Below are 17,830 nucleotides of genomic sequence, written 5' to 3'. Positions count from 1 at the left end.
GGACACAACGAGAAGATTGGAAAGGCTCTAGGGGATCCAGAGCCTTCCCTCTAAATAGGTGATGAGCATCAAACTTTCTTTTTATAGCTCGCTTCTAAGCCACTTTAAACGAAAATACTTTTGAGTAGATTAAATTTTAATATGTATATCTCGCTTTACTGTTTGTTTTTTTTTAGTTCCGACTGTCATAAAATATATTCTAACAGTGACATCTAGTGGAAAATTACAATAGTATATAAAGCACTGTTCTATTTCTCTATAAAGGTATATGGGCAGCAGGAATGAATGGGCTATGTGCTTTGTTCTTACATACAGCAGCTTACAGCTTACCATACACATACTGATTCAACAGTGATTAGTGATGGGCAAGTAAGACAAGACAACATTTATATTGCGCTTATCTCCTGGCGGACTCAAAGTACCAGAGCTGCAGGCACTAGGGCGCGCTCTATAGGCAGTAGCAGTGTTAGGGAGTCTTGCCCAAGGTCTTCTTACTGAATAGGTGCTGGCTTTCTGAACAGGAAGCGCCGAGATTCAAAGCTTGGTCTCCTGTGTCAGAGGAAGAGCCCTTAAAGAGACTCTGTAACAAAATTTTCAGCCTTAGTTCTTCTATTCTATAAGTTCCTTTGCCTGTTCTAATGTGCTCTGGCTTACTGTAGCCTTTCCTAATTGCACAGTGGCTGTGTTATCTCTGTTATATGATCTAATCTGTTTTCTTCTGTCAGCTCTGTCAGGTTAAGGCTGGAATGTGTGGAATGTGCAGGGCTGCTTGTGATTGGATAGAAGCGATACACACCCTCTGCAGGCCCCCTGCAGGCTCTGTATGACCCACACACTCTGCTTATGTGAGCCTATCACAAGCTGGTTAGTTTGTTTGTAAACACTGCCTAAAACTGTTAATTACAAGCCAGGATTGCAGCAGAGAGTGGCAGAAACAGCACAGAGGGGCCCAGGAGAACATAATGAATAGAATGGTATGCTTTTTGCTGTAAAAATTTTAGAGTACAGATTCTCTTTGAAGAGGAACTGTCGCAAAAATCTTGAAATTTAAAACACATTCAAATAAGAAGTACATTTCTCCCAGAGTAAAATGAGTCATACATTACTTTCTCCTGTGTTGCTGTCACTTACAGTAGGTAGTAAAAATCTGACATTACCAACAGGTTTTGGGCTAGTCCATCTCTTCATGGGGGTTTCTCAGCATGGCCTTTATTCTTTATAAAGGCGTTCCCTGAAAATGATTAATACAAAGATGCTGGCCAGCCTCCCTGCTCGCTGCACACTATTTTGGCAGTTGGACGGAGCAACTGCCATTCACTACGTGCTTTTAAAAATAAAGAAAACCCTGAGAACCCCCCTATGAAAAGATGGGCTAGTCCAAAATCTGTTGGTAATGTCAGATTTCTACTACTTACTGTAAGTGGCAGCAACATAGGAGAAAAGTAATTTATGGCTCATTTTTCTCTAAGAAAAAAGTACTTCTTATTTGTATGTTTTTAAATTTTAATATTTTCGTGACAGTTAGTCCACTTGCAAGCAGTATGTAAGAAACTGCTGAAATAAACTATTTTTAACCTAATTGACGGTTAGCCCGAGTCAGACTCAGGGTTTTAAAAAAAAAAGAAACCAGGAGCGGTAATCCCGAGCCTGCCTCGGGGTAGCAGCCGGGAGGTCTCTGCAGAGATTAACTCACCTCCCCCGTGATCCAGACACTGGCAGCAATTCTCATTCCTGTCATCGGAGGCTCCTCATCCCTCTGTTGTCATGACGACAAACAGCAATCTCACTACAGGTTTACATTGTTACCCGGTGGACGGAGGGAGAATTGCAGCACTGGATCCCAGGGAGGTTCGTAATATACAGGGGCTGCTGCAGGCTCTCTAGCAGCATGATTTTTTCCCCCAGTTTAAAAAAAATGGCACAGCTTTTAGACCCTAAAATCCAGACAGAATCATACAACCAGGGGGGGGTGTGTGTTAGGATTTCCTTATTATTGAATGGAAAAAAACATGGTTTTTTGTTGTGTCCAGAGGCGGGCTTAGAAAGAACAATGGTTGCTTTCCTTCTCTGACATGACATGTACTCTTTTCTGTCAGTAAGGCGGAATCCACTTTCTTCCGGAAGAAGATCAATGAGTCTCACGCTGCCTCTCCCCGTGACTATGTGCCCTTTCACACGCTACATGTCGGCCCATCAGCCAGCCAAGCTTTAGTCGTTGGCCCAGATGACTTCATTGTAGCTGTTGTCAGGTGGGTGCCATAGGCCAGTGACTGTCATGTATTGAATAGCACTGTTCTAGACTCTGATGAGATATTCTCTTCTCTTTTGTAGCTCACTAAACCGCCCATTTGGCAGTATGATCATGACTCCATCAGGGATCCTTCTCAACAGTCAGATCCTGGACTTTTCCTGGAGCAATAAGAGCAATGACAGTTCCTCCCCAAATCCAGTAAGTAATGCTGCATACCAGATAAAAGTGAGGTGGCCATACGGAAGCAGTAAAAAAGGGCGCATATGGCTAGTGGACAAAAAGGGCGCCGCCATAGACTGCAATGCAAAATATCGGCTATTGGACGCCCGACAGGAAAAAAAAAAAAATATATATATATATATATATATATATATATATATATATATATATATATATATCTTTTTCTATTTATAATATTATTAATGTGTACGAGATTTTAAGGCTATTTATTTTATTACAAATATATACATTTTTAAGGCTATTTATTTTATTACAAATATATAAATTATTCTATTCATGTTATTTATAGTGAAGTATTTTAAGGATTAAATATATTATTGTTTATATGTGTGTAAGGGTGTTTGTGCAGTGGGGATGGTTAGGGTTAGGTACCCCCAGGGGGATGGTTAGGGTTAGGCACCCCCAGGGGGATGGTTAGGGTGAGGCACCACCAGAGGGATGGTTAGGCACTCCCAGGGGGGGTGGTTAGAGTTAGGCACTCCCAGGGGGGTGGTTAGAGTTAGGCACTCCCAGGGGGGTGGTTAGAGTTAGGCACTCCCAGGGGGGTGGTCAGAGTTAGGCACTCCCAGGGGGGTGGTTAGAGTTAGGCACCACCAGGGGGGTTGTTAGAGTTAGGCACCACCAGGGGGGTGGTTAGAGTTAGGCACCATTAGGAGGGTCTTAGGGTTAGGCACCACCAAGGGGTGGTAACGATTAGGCACCACCAGGGGAGTCTTAGGGTTAGGCACCACCAGGGGGGTGATTAGGGTTAGGCACCACCAGGGGGGGGGTCTAGGGGTTAGGGATAGGTACATGGAGGGTTCTGTGTGAGAGTAGGGTTAGGTATAGTTACAGTACAATATACACTACCAGAGGGGTGGTTAGAGATAGGCACCACCAAGGGGGGTGGTTAGGGTTAGGCACCACCAGGGGGTCTAGGGGTTAGGGATAGGTACAGGGAGAGTTCTATGTTAGAGTAGGGTTAGGTATAGTTACAGTACAATATACACCACCAGAGGGGTGGTTAGGGTTAGGCACCACCAAGGGGGGTGGTTAGGGTTAGGCACCACCAGGGGGGTCTAGGGGTTAGGGATAGGTACAGGGAGAGTTCTGTGTTAGAGTAGGGTTAGGTATAGTTACAGTATAATATACACCACCAGGGGGGTGGTTAGGGTTAGGTATCACCAGGGGGGGTCTAGGGGTTAGGGATAGGTACAGGTTCTGTGTGAGAGTAGGGTTAGGTATAGTTACAGTACAATATATGTAATACAATTTATTAATGTATGTATATTTACACAAAGGGGGGTCTAGGGGTTAGGGATAGATCTGTGTGAGCTTACAGTTAGGTATAATTGCAGTAAAATACCTGTAAAATCTACCATTCTATTACTATGCTTACAAAAGTGTAAATATCGTTTTTTGTTATAGACGCTATTTGATGTTTCATTTCAGAATTCGTTTGTTGTTATAGACGGTATTTTGCCATTCAATTTCCGTTTATTCAACCTATTTAGCACAAAATTTTTGTTTACAAGCTATTAAATGAAAAATATGGTTTTACATTACAACTTATAATTTCGGCTATAACCCGCGCCCTTTTTTCCAGGCGCTCTTTTTTGATACATGCGGCCATACTACACATCGCAGAAGATCAAATACCTGAACGCTTAGCAGCTTTCCAGGTTTACAGTGCAAGCCCTGGCCTTCTGCTACCTTGTTAAAGAGGCCCTGTAGTGACATATAGTAGAATGCAGTAAATTATTTATGATATCCAATTTTACGGTAATTTTCCGTAAACACCTCCTATATATATTACTGTATATTGGTATGTAACCCAGCCCTCCCAGTGATGCTTAGACTAGACTGTTTATTTTGTGGAATTCTACTCTGCCAGAGCATTCTGGGAGAACGGGTATATTTTCTACTGGCTTTAGAAAACTCTCAGTTAACAAACTGTAATGCTGGGGGGTCATACTTTCTGACCACCCAGCGCAACAAGGCTAAGAGCTGGATAATGGAAGAGGCTCCACAGATGGACACAGGAGTAATGAACAAGGGAGTAAGATTGCCCAGAGCAAATGCAGCTCTGGGCCACCTATCAAGCTAGATGCTAAGTGATACAATGCACAACAGACGTAGTCGGTAACAGGCTTGGGTCATACACATTAATTCAGATGTCAGTCGTATTGAAAGGATTAGGCAGATTCGTAGTCGAGAGGCAGGCAAAGGTCGGTACACAATACAATAATACAATACTGACTGACTGACTAGAGTACATATATATCGTGCTGATGCGCAATATATGAAATTTAACTTTCAAATAACTCAGTAGCTAAAGCACCAGATCTCATCGTCGGAAGCATCCTGCACATGTGCAGTACGAGATTTTCTTGTACTGTGCATGCATAGGACGCTCCCGGCGACGGAAGCATGATCGAGGACACGCACGGCCATCGCCGAGTCGTCCGAAAGCGAAACTGGGTCGCTGCGGAGGACTGGAGGATTGGTATGTCACGGTGCGGGCACATGGGCAGCTGCAGGGGGTGGTAGAAGCCCCAGGTAAGGTAATCTGGATTTTTTTCATTGACTTTAGGTTTCCTTTAAAGTCAGTAATGTAATTCAGATGCATTATTGATTTGGCTGTAAACATTGCAAGCACAGTTATTCACGAATTATTAATCATGTCAGGTGCAATGTTTTCCATTTTATTTTTAGATTTGTCAAACTTGCAAGTTTAAATGTTTTGTGTGACTTCTTCTGCAGCAGAACATTGTAGAGCCTGGGAAACGGCCTCTCTCCTTCCTACTTCCTACAGTAGTGAGGCCGGCGCAGGGTCTCTGTGGAACTTACCTTTCCCTTGGAGGATCGAATGGAGAACGGGCGCTGTCTGGCATTACACAGGTGAGTTAGAAAGTCTCTCTTTTTCTGTCCCATAGTAGCTTTATTTTTCATAAATTTCTTCTGTGGTTGGTGTTAGGCACGTAACAATAGCTGTGACACTCCCCCCCGCCATTGTGGAGCAGTCTGAGGGCCAGGAGGGCATCTTCCCCTCTGTTCACAGCCCATCGTGCAGCTGCATACCTCTGTACAGCTCCCATGTGTTCATGTGACAGAACACTCAGATCAGGAGCTGTATGGAGCTATGCAGCTGCACACCTGGAGGCCGTACATTTGTTATAGTTGTGTCATTTGTTATGCTGACTATTGCCTAAGTTCCTTTTTGGGCAATGTCTATATCGTATCCCTCCTCCAGCTCTTATTCTAACACGAACCTCCCCCTCCCAATGCCTAACACTAACCTCCCTCTCCACACCTAACCTTCCTTTCTCCACTCCTAACACTAACCTTCCCCCCTCCTAACACTAACCTCCCTCTCCACACCTAACCTTCCTTTCTCCACTCCTAACACTAACCTTCCCCCCTCATAACACTAACCTCCCTCTCCACACCTAACCTTCCCCTCTCCACTTCTAACACTAACCTTCCCCACTCCTCTACTAACATAACCTCCCCCCTCCTAACACTAACCTCCCTCTCCACTCCTAACACTAACCTCCCTGATGCTGCTTTATGAGTTTGGTTACATCATAGCTGAACTCAATATCAAACAGAGTTCCAGCTACACCACTTGCCAGACTGCTCTGGCCATGCCAAATTCAAGTTCAGCTATATGATAGGCGTGGGCTCAGCTATCTCCCAGCTGAGAGCCACTATCATTTGCCAAAATTCAGGTTCCCCACACCCCATATACAGTCGAGTGGCAGTGCCAAATTAAAATTTGACTATATGATAGCTGAGCGTTCGACAATCTCTTAGCGCCACTATTTTGCTCTGAAAATTCAGGTCACCAGCACCTCATAGTCACTAACTCGTATTGTGGTCTGTGAGTAGCCGGAGATGTGAAAGTTGCCCATGCGCCCAATACCCCTGCTTTGACCAGGAGGTGCTATGAAGAGAAGAGGGCAGATGTGACCCAGTTCTGGAAGCAGCTAACGTATTCTGCTCCCTGCTCTCTTCTTCATGTCTGGAGGGCTGAACGGTAGTACTGGGAGGGGGACACATCCAAAGTTTTGAAGGGGGGCCAGCTATTTGTAATTATGGCCCTGGGTGGTGTAGGAAAAAAAGAAAAAAATGCCTGCTCAAAAACCAAAAGTCAGAGGGTCTCTAGAGCAGTTTATACTTTGGTATTCTGCTCAACCAACAATTCTTGTCAGCTCTATCAATTTGTGCACAGATCTCTGACCGACTTTTAGCAATCACATTTCTCGGGAGCAGGTTTATCAAACGGGAAGATTGTATGAGTAATGTCTAGTTCCCTACTTACCTTTTACTAACAAAGACAAATCCTGAAGAGTGAACTAGGACCTCATTTTACTTTCTGTGCTAATACTGTATTCTGCAGGTAATATGAAAAACAAAACTCAGGACACAAGTGAATCATTTTAAGCAAGTCTGTTTTTGTTTTTTCTTTTCCAGATTCACTTCAGATACTTACCTAAGGAGCAGGAAAGCTCTGGGCTCTATAGAGCCTTCCCGTTTCTCTCGCAGTCCCCTCGTTCCAGCGCTGGCTCCCCTGTTCAAATCTCCCGCAGCAGGAGGCTTTGGAAGTCTTAGGGAGCCCAAGTGCTTCCGAAGACAGGTAGTTCCGTACTGCGAGTGCGCACAAGGGAGCACTCGAGCTTTCAAAGACTTCCGAAGCCTCCCGCAGAGGCAGAGAGCAGTCGTCGACCCACTGCTAACAGGGATGACAGCGCTGGAAAGCGGGGACCAGGAGAGGAAAGGGAAGGCTCTAGGGAAGGCTCTATTGGACCCAGAGAGTAAGGATCTGTGGGTTTTTTTTCAGATTCACTTCAGACTCACTTTAAAGCACACCTGAAGGGGCATGTGACATGCATGTTTTTGAATGAAGTCCACACACTCCTGGAAATAGAAAAATCCAAAAGTTTTAATAGGCAATCAGGTACAGCATAAAATGGCATGTTCAAGCAGTGGCGTAGCAATAGGGGTTGCAGAGGTAGCAACCGCATCAAGGCCCTTGGGTCAGAGGGGCCCTCTCTCAAGCACAATATTAGCTCTCTATTGGCCCTGTGTTGGTAATAATCACTTCTATAGATGCTTTAAATAGTAGTAATCATTAACAAACTGTTTCCCATCCCCTACTTGCGGGTGCATGTCATATCGGCGCCGCTCAGTTCGGCGCGGGGAGAGCCGAATGACGGCTCTCCCTGCTGCCACTAAACTCCGAGGCGGCGTTAAATACTATTCCCCCTCCGAGTTGTCGCAAGCCGCGCGCCAAAATCAGCTGATTCGCTTACTTGCACCTCTGACACTATTGTTGCCCTTTTCAGGTTTCGGTGTGCTGTATCAATTGTTATGTATAGAGTGCTTGGGGGGCCCATAGCTCCTTAGGTACGCCACTGTGTGCAAGGAACGTGTGTCCTTAGTCATATTTGCAAACAGTGTGTCCTTAGTTAGTTGAGCTATGATTAAGGATGCTCAGTCCGCAACATGTCAGACATTTTATGCTGTACCTGATTGCCTGATAAAACTTTTGGATTTTACTACTTCCTGAAGTTTGTGGACTTCATTCAAAAACATTTATGTGGCAAGCTTGGTGTCCAGCATCCCCAGTCAAGGTGGGGCAGGTAGAGCAGTGTTTCCCTACACTTTCCAACACTTGGAACATGTGACATACTTTGGTTAATTTTCTGTGTGCAGGTACACACAGCAATTTTACCATTACCATTACTAACGCCGGGGAGAGGAGCGCATTATGCAATGAGCACTACTTGCATTACTTGGGTAATGTGCAATACGCTATTAACACTAGGTACCTAGGTAACACCAGTTGTGCTAATTGCAGAAGGTGCACTACTCCTCTGGCACTAGTACTAGTAAAATTGCAGTGCACTGCCTGTGCACAGCAAATTTACCAAAGGCTAGTGCTTTATGCCCATGATGAGATAAACATGGGTACATATAGTGCTAGTGCTACTATGACATTGAAGTCCCTTTCTGTTTTCCAGTACAGCAAGTGTTACAAAACTAATTGTTAACTATGCAAACGAGTATGTCGAACAGCTTGTGGAATTCAGTCCATTTTCTTGAAAAGTAAATAGAAGCCAAAAGAGTGATAAAAAGATTATGATAAGATTTTAGTGCTGGAAAGTTAAAAGGATTATTACTTCTGTTTGTTTTCAGCTCTGCAAGGCAAATTTGCCATGGTTACTGTTTAGAATGAAATGCTTTTGAATGCAAACTGGACTTAAAAATATGAGACTCAGTTCATTGTCTTATATACCTTTAGTTAAAGGATACATCTGAGCAAATCAAAAATAAAATAATCCACTTACCTGGGGCATACTACAGCCCCTGCCAACCTTTTGGAGCCCTCGCTGCACCGCCGGTGGTCCTGGGTCCCTTGTGGCGCAGGATTCCTACTGCGCCTGCGCGAACGGCTCTCAGAATCACGCTGACGTCATCTGGACTGTACAGTGCAGGCGCAGAACTACTGCACCTGCGCTGTACAGTCCAGATGACGTCAGTGCGACCTGTGAACTGGAGTGCAGAGGAAGCCGATGCGTAACCCGACCTGGCGAGGTCGGCTTCTCCCCTGGAGGGGAACGGGAGACACCGGAGATGCGACGAGGGCACAGGACGGATGTCAGGGGCTGGAAGAAGCCCCAGGTAAGTGGATTTTTGATTTGCTCGGACCTTCCCTTTAAAGAGAACCCGAGGTGGGTTCTAAGAATCCTAATAGCAGACAGAGGCTGGCTGTGCATATAATCACCAGCCTCTGTTGCTATATATCGTCCCTCCCCGCTGATTGGAGGGAAGGGACGTAGGCAGGGACCGGAGCTATGGGGGAGCGGCGGAGATTGATAGGCAATTGTAAACAGTCGACTGGTGACACGCTGCATGTCGACAGCGCGGCTGTGATTTAAGGGGGGCAGAGCAGAGCGCAGGGGGGCCCTGGAGGGACGATATATACCCAGCCTCTGTCTGCTATTAGGATTCTTAGAACCCACCTCGGGTTCTCTTTAAGCACATATACAAATAATCATATCATAAGTTTATTTTCAATTGCTTTTAAGAAGGCAGTTCTGATTTTTTTTTTTTATTATTCTTCCTCTTATCCATATCTTTTGTGTATAGGTTCTACTAAATGTCTTATCATTTAACAAGAATCTGAATGACAGCATCTCTGAAGGACGGCTCCATCCAGACCTCGACACTAATCTCCTGCAAATTGATAGTAAGTAATCTGTAAAGGCACACGCTGTCGGCAGACTGATAAGGCTGTTTCTGAACGTTCAGTATGGCAAAAGCAACCATAATGCCTCCATCTTCCTCTTAAGTCAGGGTTGCGGAAAGAAATGGACACAAAACAGGAGCACAGAACAGCAGAACAATTCCGTTTATTCTGCTTTCCGGCCAAACACCTGCATAGGGATAAGGGATGTAGAATGGTCCCAGCTAGGCCTTCTTCTGAACCAGGAGTCTGTTTGAGGTTGAAACCTCTGCACCTGTTTCTTAGGTGCCCCAGGGCCTTTTAGGATCCTGGGCAGTTACCCACTTTGAACCTATATAGGTAACGGCCCTGGCCATGTCATTCATACATCTATGAAAGGGCAATGGATAGTCACCGTTTTGGGATTTGCTTGAGTTTTCTTAACCACCTGGGCGGTATGGACGAGCTCAGCTCGTCCATCACCGCCGGTGGCTGCCGCTCAGGCCCTGCTGGGCCGATTTGCGCCAAATAAAGAGCAGCACACGCAGCCGGCACTTTGCCAGCCGCGTGTGCTGCCCGATCGCCGCCGCTCTGCGGCGATTCGCCGCGAGCAGCGGCGAAAGAGGGTCCCCCCAGCCGCCTGAGCCCTGCGCAGCCGGAACAAAAAGTTCCGGCCAGCGCTAAGGGCTGGATCGGAGGCGTCTGACGTCAGGACGTCGGCTGACGTCCATGACGTCACTCCGCTCGTCGCTATGGCGACGGTGTAAGCAAAACAAGGAAGGCCGCTCATTGCGGCCTTCCTTGTTTATTCTGGGCGCCGGAGGCGATCGGAAGAACGCCTCCGGAGCGCCCTCTAGTGGGCTTTCATGCAGCCAACTTTCAGTTGGCTGCATGAAATAGTTTTTTTTTAATTTAAAAAAAACCCTCCCGCAGCCTCCCTGGCGATCTTATCAGAACGCCAGGGTGGTTAACCTGTTAGGTATCACTTATCCTATGTCACAGCAGAGGGTGCTCATCCTTCTGTGATACAGTTATTATACTACTCCACAGCAGTTCTTGTATGTATGAATTGTGAATACAGCTATTATCACCAGGCAAAGAAAGGGGTAAATGTTTTGAGAAAGAGGACTTGATGGACTTGTAAACCAGGGCTGTGGAATCGGAGTCGAGGAGTCAGAGCGATTTTTGGGTACCTGGAGTCAGAGTTGGTGGTTTAAGAAAATGAAGTTTCAGAGTCAGAGTCAGATGATTTTTGTACAGTACCAACTTCACAGCACCTTATATATCTTTTGTACATGAAGAACTGTCTTTACAGCCCCAAGGGGCTGCCACAGTGGAGGCAAATACCGGCTCCCATGTGGCTGTAGTGTCCCACCCAACAACAAACCAGTTAATATCAGCTGAGATTATAGCCTACAGACTGCAATGTACTTTGATTACATTGTTGAAGCTTACTGCTCCTTCTCATTCTAAAATGACTTTAGAATACTTACAGAAATGTTTTTATCATTAGGTAATTTTCCAGAAAATGACACCCAGGGCCTGGAATCCAGAGGACATCGGCTGGACCAGACACACATCCTCTCTTTGGTGCACGGTTCGCGTAGGAGTAACGATCTCATCATCGGCATCAAAGACCCTCGATGCACAGATGCAGAAGCTGCCACCATTTTATAACAGCACCTGGTCAGACATACTCCATTTTGTTCAATGAGATGGAAACAAGGTGGACATTCGGAGCCAAACCTCTCTGAACTTTCACTATGGATTTTTAAATGGGCATCACCAACTTTCCCAGTTATTAAGTATACCACGGGGACATGCTTGTTAGAGTTTGTAGGACCAAACTGTAAGGGTGGGTATTCATGGCTGAACACTTCCGCCGAGTCTGGGTGACTTTCTGTTCACCAAAGATGAGAAGAGAATTCACCTAAAATGCAAATACCTACTGACCAAGAAAGTGGGAACCATGCTAGCAAATCAAAGCTACTGTCTTCCGATCAATTAGCTCATAGCTGATAAATGTGAACTGAGGGAACCTAAACTGAACAGAAAAAAAAAGAGTTTAACTTACCTGGGGCTTCTACCAGCCCCCTGCAGCCGCCCTGTGCATGTGCCATCATGGAACAATCGTCCGGTCCCCCGCAGTGGTTGAGTTTTGTTTTCAGTGACTGGGCCAATCGATGGCCACTGCGCCGCTGTCGGCTGGAGCATGATCAAGTATGCGTGTGGCCAGCGCTGCACAGGCTCAGTGGCCATCCACTTGGCTGAGTCGCCAAAATGAAATGAAGCTGCTGCTGGGGACCAGGCGATTGTTCCATGACAGCATGGGCACAGGGTGGCTGCAGGGGGCTGGTAGAAGCCCCAGGTAAGTTAAACTCTTTTTTTATGTTCGGTTTAGGTTCCCTCTAAGTCCACCCCCCTGGTTGATGTAGTGACAAACTGTAACTTACAGAGAGCAATGTTGTCCATTACTGCTTCCACTCCCAGTGGCCATATGTTGAAAGTTCTGGAACTTGTATGTGTGTATGCCGATCCACGTTACTAGGAGCGTGTCTTGCATTTGGCCAAGCATTACGCTGGATGGTGGGGCAGAGCGTACATAACCAGGAAGTGGAGTGACAGGGTGGACAGCAGAACAGTTAGGTAAAATGAAAATAGGGTTCTAGGCAGACAACAAACTATTCCCTCGCACCATCACCCCTCATCGTGTTATAATGTAACTTTTTTTAACAAGTAAATGGCGTGAGAATGTTTATTACCAGAGTGATAGTCATGAGTGGTACCTCAGTAGGACGATGATGTTGCCATGTTACAGGCCCCTAAAGAAAAAACATATTCAGGGACATAGCTATAAATTATGGGGCTTCTCCCAACATTCTCATCCACCTCTCCCATGGTGACCCTCATGGACTAGGGGCCTTATCTCCCATTTTCTATGTAACAAGTGTAGCCACTGTGATCCCTCCTTATACAGGGAGTGCAGAATTATTAGGCAAGTGGTATTTTTGAGGAATAATTTTATTATTGAACAATAACCATGTTCTCAATGAACCCAAAAAACTCATTAATATCAAAGCTGAATATTTTTGAAAGTAGTTTTTAGTTTGTTTTTAGTTTTAGGTATTTTAGGGGGATATCTGTGTGTGCAGGTGGCTATTACTGTACATAATTATTAGGCAACTTAACAAAAAACAAATATATACCCATTTCAATTATTTATTTTTACCAGTGAAACCAATATAATATCTCAACATTTACAAATATACATTTCTGACATTCAAAAACAAAACAAAAACAAATCAGTGACCAATATAGCCACCTTTCTTTGCAAGGACACTCACAAGTCTGCCATCCATGGATTCTGTCAGTATTTTGATCTGTTCACCATCAACATTGCGTGCAGCAGCAACCACAGCCTCCCAGACACTGTTCAGAGAGGTGTACTGTTTTCCCTCCTTGTAAATCTCACATTTTATGATGGACCACAGGTTCTCAATGGGGTTCAGATCAGGTGAACAAGGAGGCTATGTCATTAGTTTTTCTTCTTTTATACCCTTTCTTGCCAGCCACGCTGTGGAGTACTTGGACGCGTGTGATGGAGCATTGTCCTGCATGAAAATCATGTTTTTCTTGAAGGATGCAGACTTTTTCCTGTACCACTGCTTGAAGAAGGTGTCTTCCAGAAACTGACAGTAGGACTGGGAATTGAGCTTGACTCCTCAACCCGAAAAGGCCCCACAAGCTCATCTTTGATGATACAAGCCCAAACCAGTACTCCACCTCCACCTTGCTGGCGTCTGAGTCGGACTGGAGCTCTCTGCCCTTTACCAATCCAGCCACGGGCCCATCCATCTGGCCCATCAAGACTCACTCTCATTTCATCAGTCCATAAAACCTTAGAAAAATCAGTCTTGAGATATTTCTTGGCCCAGTCTTGACGTTTCAGCTTGTGTGTCTTGTTCAGTGGTGGTCGTCTTTCAGCCTTTCTTACCTTGGCCATGTCTCTGAGTATTGCACACCTTGTGCTTTTGGGCACTCCAGTGGTGTTGCAGCTCTGAAATATGGCCAAACTGGTGGCAAGTGGCATCTTGGCAGCTGCATGCTTGACTTTTCTCAGTTCATGGGCAGTTATTTTGCGCCTTGGTTTTTCCACACGCTTCTTGCGACCCTGTTGACTATTTTGAATGAAACGCTTGATTGTTCGATGATCACGCTTCAGAAGCTTTGCAATTTTAAGAGTGCTGCATCCCTTTGCAAGATATCTCACTATTTTTTACTTTTCTGAGCCTGTAAAGTCCTTCTTTTGACCCATTTTGCCAAAGGAAAGGAAGTTGCCTAATAATTATGCACACCTGATATAGGGTGTTGATGTCATTAGCGAGGGGAACGCCAGCGCATACCACTAAGGCTGCATCTGAAATGACCACCAGCTCAGTGTATAGCACCTATATAGACTTTCTACACACTTCGCATTCAATTCAGATGCAATGTTGATGTCATTAGACCACACCCCTTCTCATTACAGAGATGCACATCACCTAATATGCTTAATTGGTAGTAGGCTTTCGAGCCTATACAGCTTGGAGTAAGACAACATGCATAAAGAGGATGATGTGGTCAAAATACTCATTTGCCTAATAATTCTGCACTCCCTGTACAGTGTGGCTTTCTAGACTCCATCCATAGAAAATGTGGCCAAAACAAAGCCTGTTTTGAAGGGGGTTGGGCCCTGTATTGGAGGGAGGGTGAGACGGCAGGGCCCCCTGCAGCCATGAGCCTACTATAGCTGCAAAGGCTGCTCCCCTATAAATTACGCCTCTGGCCAAACTGAGATCCAGCCACAATAAAATACCATGTCAATCAGTGGCATAACTACAATTCATGGGGCCCCCCCAGCAAAACTTTGATGGGGCCCCCCAATATTTATACCCCTTTCCTCCCCTTGGTGCCCTTCATGGCCTTGCGGCTCATCTCATAAGGTTATAATAAAACAAGTGTGGCCATTGTGATCTTCACACCTATCACAAGTGTAGCCACAAAAACACCTGATCTAAAGGAAAGTCCCCTGTATCAGAGGAAAGGAAGGTTAGTAGTTGGGGACCCCTACAATTCTGGGCCTTCCTGTGATCGCAGGTGCTGCTCTTCCTCTAGTTACACCCCTGATGTCAACACACTCCATGTCCTGCTATAAGTCCAGGTAAAGCTGAACCATGGAAACACCTGTTGTGGTCCAACATCAGCCTCTGGCCTCTTCTGCTGTACTGGGGAGTTTTCAGCAATCCTTCCCTTCAGCTCAGAGGAGAGATGGGGAGAATTGCTTCTCCTCTGCTTTAGTCTATAGGTTGCAGCTGACCAGCAGCTGTAGGGAAGTTCTGCATAGGTACAGTGGAGGTGGATCAGGCAGGTTGTTTGGGCATCTGTTGCGACAGGCATCTCATAGACGCCAATGCAAATGCGGCTAACAGGCACCCAGTTGGTGATTTGGGTGCACATTGTGCCCGACAGTAGATAGCCAGTTGGCTATTAGGAGTGGATCGGCTATTAGGACAAATAAGAGAGGGGGTAGTCTTAGTGGTCGATGTATTCTCTCTAGCCAATCAGCTTTTTCATTTACGGTCATTTGGGTGCTGGGGTACATTGAAAGGGATTGGGGAGGGGCTAGTGTGTGTGTGTGTGGGGGGGGGGGGGGAGACTTCATGTTAGGCATCAGGAAGGGAGGTCTGTGTTAGGCACTGGGGGGGCTCCTATTAGGTATCAGGAGGGGAGGTTAGTGTTAGGCACTGGGCGGGACTCCTATTAGGCATCAGGAAGAGGGGTTAGTGTTAGGCACAGGGGGGAGGGGGGGGGTGTTAGTGGGAGCATATGAGCAGGGTAAGTCTGTAAGTATTATTACATTACTAATATTTTAACTATTGGTACCCAAGAGAAGTGGCAGCTCAATATGTATTCCAGTAGAGGACCCCCTGGCTAACATCCATTTTCACAATAGCTGCAGAATCCTGGCTAACACCCATTTTGGCCTTTTCCCCACCAGCCCTAGCTAGCCCTGGAGGGACATCCTTAATAAATGACAGCAGCTCGGAGATTACAGCGTTGGCTGCATCACCCCATAGCCACTGTGTGTGAGTTTTTGTCTTTTTAGGTTTTATTTATTTTGTACTTAGATTTACTTTAAAGCAGAACTGATTTAGAACTTCCTCTCTGCTCTAAAAGATAAGCAACAGCATAATGACCGTTAAAGAAAAAACATTTCTTTGTTACTCATACAAATTCTGCAATAATTCTGCAGTGTGTCTACTTAGTGCTTTCATGGAAGCAGACAACAGGTTAACATCCTGTGTTTACAAATTAGCTGCTCGCCGAGGCAGCCTGCTGACACAGCTGAGAGATCAAATTACACTTGTGCTCCATCACAGATGAGGGGGAATTAGACAGGCTAAACTCTCTAAATACATACAGGGTGCATTTCTCCATTTCCCTTTTGTCCTGTGCAAGAGTTCCTGTCCACTTTAGCACTTCTGTCAGTTAACTTCAGCGCTGCATAATATGTTGGCGCTTTATAAATACAATAAATTAATTAAATAAAATAACTGATTGGCACGTAGTGGCTTATCATTTGCTACAGTAGCTTCTACTTTCTTGGTCAGTAAAGACATACTTTTAAGGATAATTTTCAGCTTAGCCGTACTGTTCATACTTCCAATTAGCTTTTCCACCAGTGCTATTGATTATCGGGTTTGCTGAAGCTCCATGTTGCCTTTGCAAATCAAAATATTCGCTTAAAGCAGACCTCCAGAGTGAAACCCATAAATGTGTTCAAACCGTCAAATACCCCATATATCCAAATGTTAAGCATTATAAGTCATAGTTACCTTAGCAAGGACCTTAACACAATATTTGATCTGGATCACATGACAGTTTGTTGCACTTCCTAAGCTCAGTACAGAACACTGGGTGGGCAGGGCAAAAACCCATCTCACTGAGCTGAAGCTGCTCTGTAAGTGGCATAGCAATAGGGGTTGCAGAGGTCTCGGCCATACCGGAGCCCTTGGGCCTAGAGGGGCCCCGTAGGGCCCTCCCTCAACCACAGTATTAGCTCTCTATTGGTCCTGTTCTGGTAATAATGCTTTGAATGATAATAATCATTAACAAACTGTTCCCCATCCGCTTCTTGCACCTTTGACACTGTGGTTGGTTTGGTCACCGTATCAATTGTTATGTATAGAGTGGTTAGGGGGGCCCAATGCAAAACTTGCACCGGGCCCATAGCTCCACTGTGCTCTGATCTGGAAGTACAGGAACAGCACAGGCCACTCATCTCAATGCACTTTTTCTATATGGAGGTAATGCATGCAGAGCATGTGCCTATCTCCCTCTACTGGAGCCTATGAGCACCCAGCTCTATAGGAAATTCCTATTTTGAAATTATTTTTATCCGGCTAAGCTAAAATCCTGGCTGCACACCAGTAGACATCTGCTCAAGATCTGCTCAAAATGAAAGAATTAGGGCTTGGTTTATATTGATTGTACACTGCCATTTTGACATTTCTCCTGAAGTATAATGCCGCTTTCCATATGTGTCAATGGCAGCACAATAGGGTTTTGCCCCGCCCCTTAACCCCCATAGGATCTTTTGTGTATAAATTACTCCCTATCACTCCACCCCCTAGTCTTTTGTCCTCGTCATTACCTGCAAGGACCTACGTGTAATGCTGATATACTCCTACTCTCAATCTTTCCAGACAGGTTCAGGCTCTCCTGTTTAAAGCCCAATCTTGCCTAAACGGCAGACTTGGCAGTTCTGTACTGGTCACAGAACGTAGTTATTGATTCAGCCGCGATTGAGCAATGCTCAGAGAGTTTTGACGCCTTACCTGCGGGCGATGGCTGGGGATGCCCTGTGTGGCTAAAAGCCGCTGAAGACTGCGTCTGGTAACCCTGCTCCTCCCCACCCTCCTCCTTCCTCCAGCCCCTCTTCGTCTGCGCTAGTTGCGGAAGATTGCTTCATGCTAGCCGAACTTCCGGTAGGAGTCGGGTCGGCGTGCGTTCCATCTGCGCGCCGGCGCATAAACACTTCCGGCTTCGGTACCTCCCTCCGCTCCGCCTTCCCTCTTCCCTCTAACTAG

The 17,830-nt window shown here is 45.6% G+C and overlaps 1 protein-coding gene across 1 annotated transcript in view; it reads left to right on the top strand.

Annotated features, from left to right (window-relative positions):
- Nucleotides 1–11,753, top strand: part of GGT7 (gamma-glutamyltransferase 7) — a 73,486-nt gene extending 61,733 nt beyond the window's left edge. Inside the window, exons 11-15 of the mRNA XM_068262465.1 lie at nucleotides 2,097–2,249; nucleotides 2,332–2,449; nucleotides 5,234–5,371; nucleotides 9,626–9,725; nucleotides 11,215–11,753. Of these exons, the coding sequence (XP_068118566.1) occupies nucleotides 2,097–2,249; nucleotides 2,332–2,449; nucleotides 5,234–5,371; nucleotides 9,626–9,725; nucleotides 11,215–11,378 (673 nt within the window). The 3' untranslated portion in view covers nucleotides 11,379–11,753. The remainder of the gene's footprint in view (nucleotides 1–2,096; nucleotides 2,250–2,331; nucleotides 2,450–5,233; nucleotides 5,372–9,625; nucleotides 9,726–11,214) is intronic.
- Nucleotides 11,754–17,830: the final 6,077 nt, after the last annotated feature.

This window comes from Hyperolius riggenbachi, chromosome 12, assembly GCF_040937935.1.
Source record: "Hyperolius riggenbachi isolate aHypRig1 chromosome 12, aHypRig1.pri, whole genome shotgun sequence".
In the NCBI taxonomy this organism is placed as follows: domain Eukaryota; kingdom Metazoa; phylum Chordata; class Amphibia; order Anura; family Hyperoliidae; genus Hyperolius; species Hyperolius riggenbachi.
The sequence above is the reverse complement of the archived record's forward strand: the minus strand, read 5'-3'. Positions and strand labels throughout refer to the sequence as shown.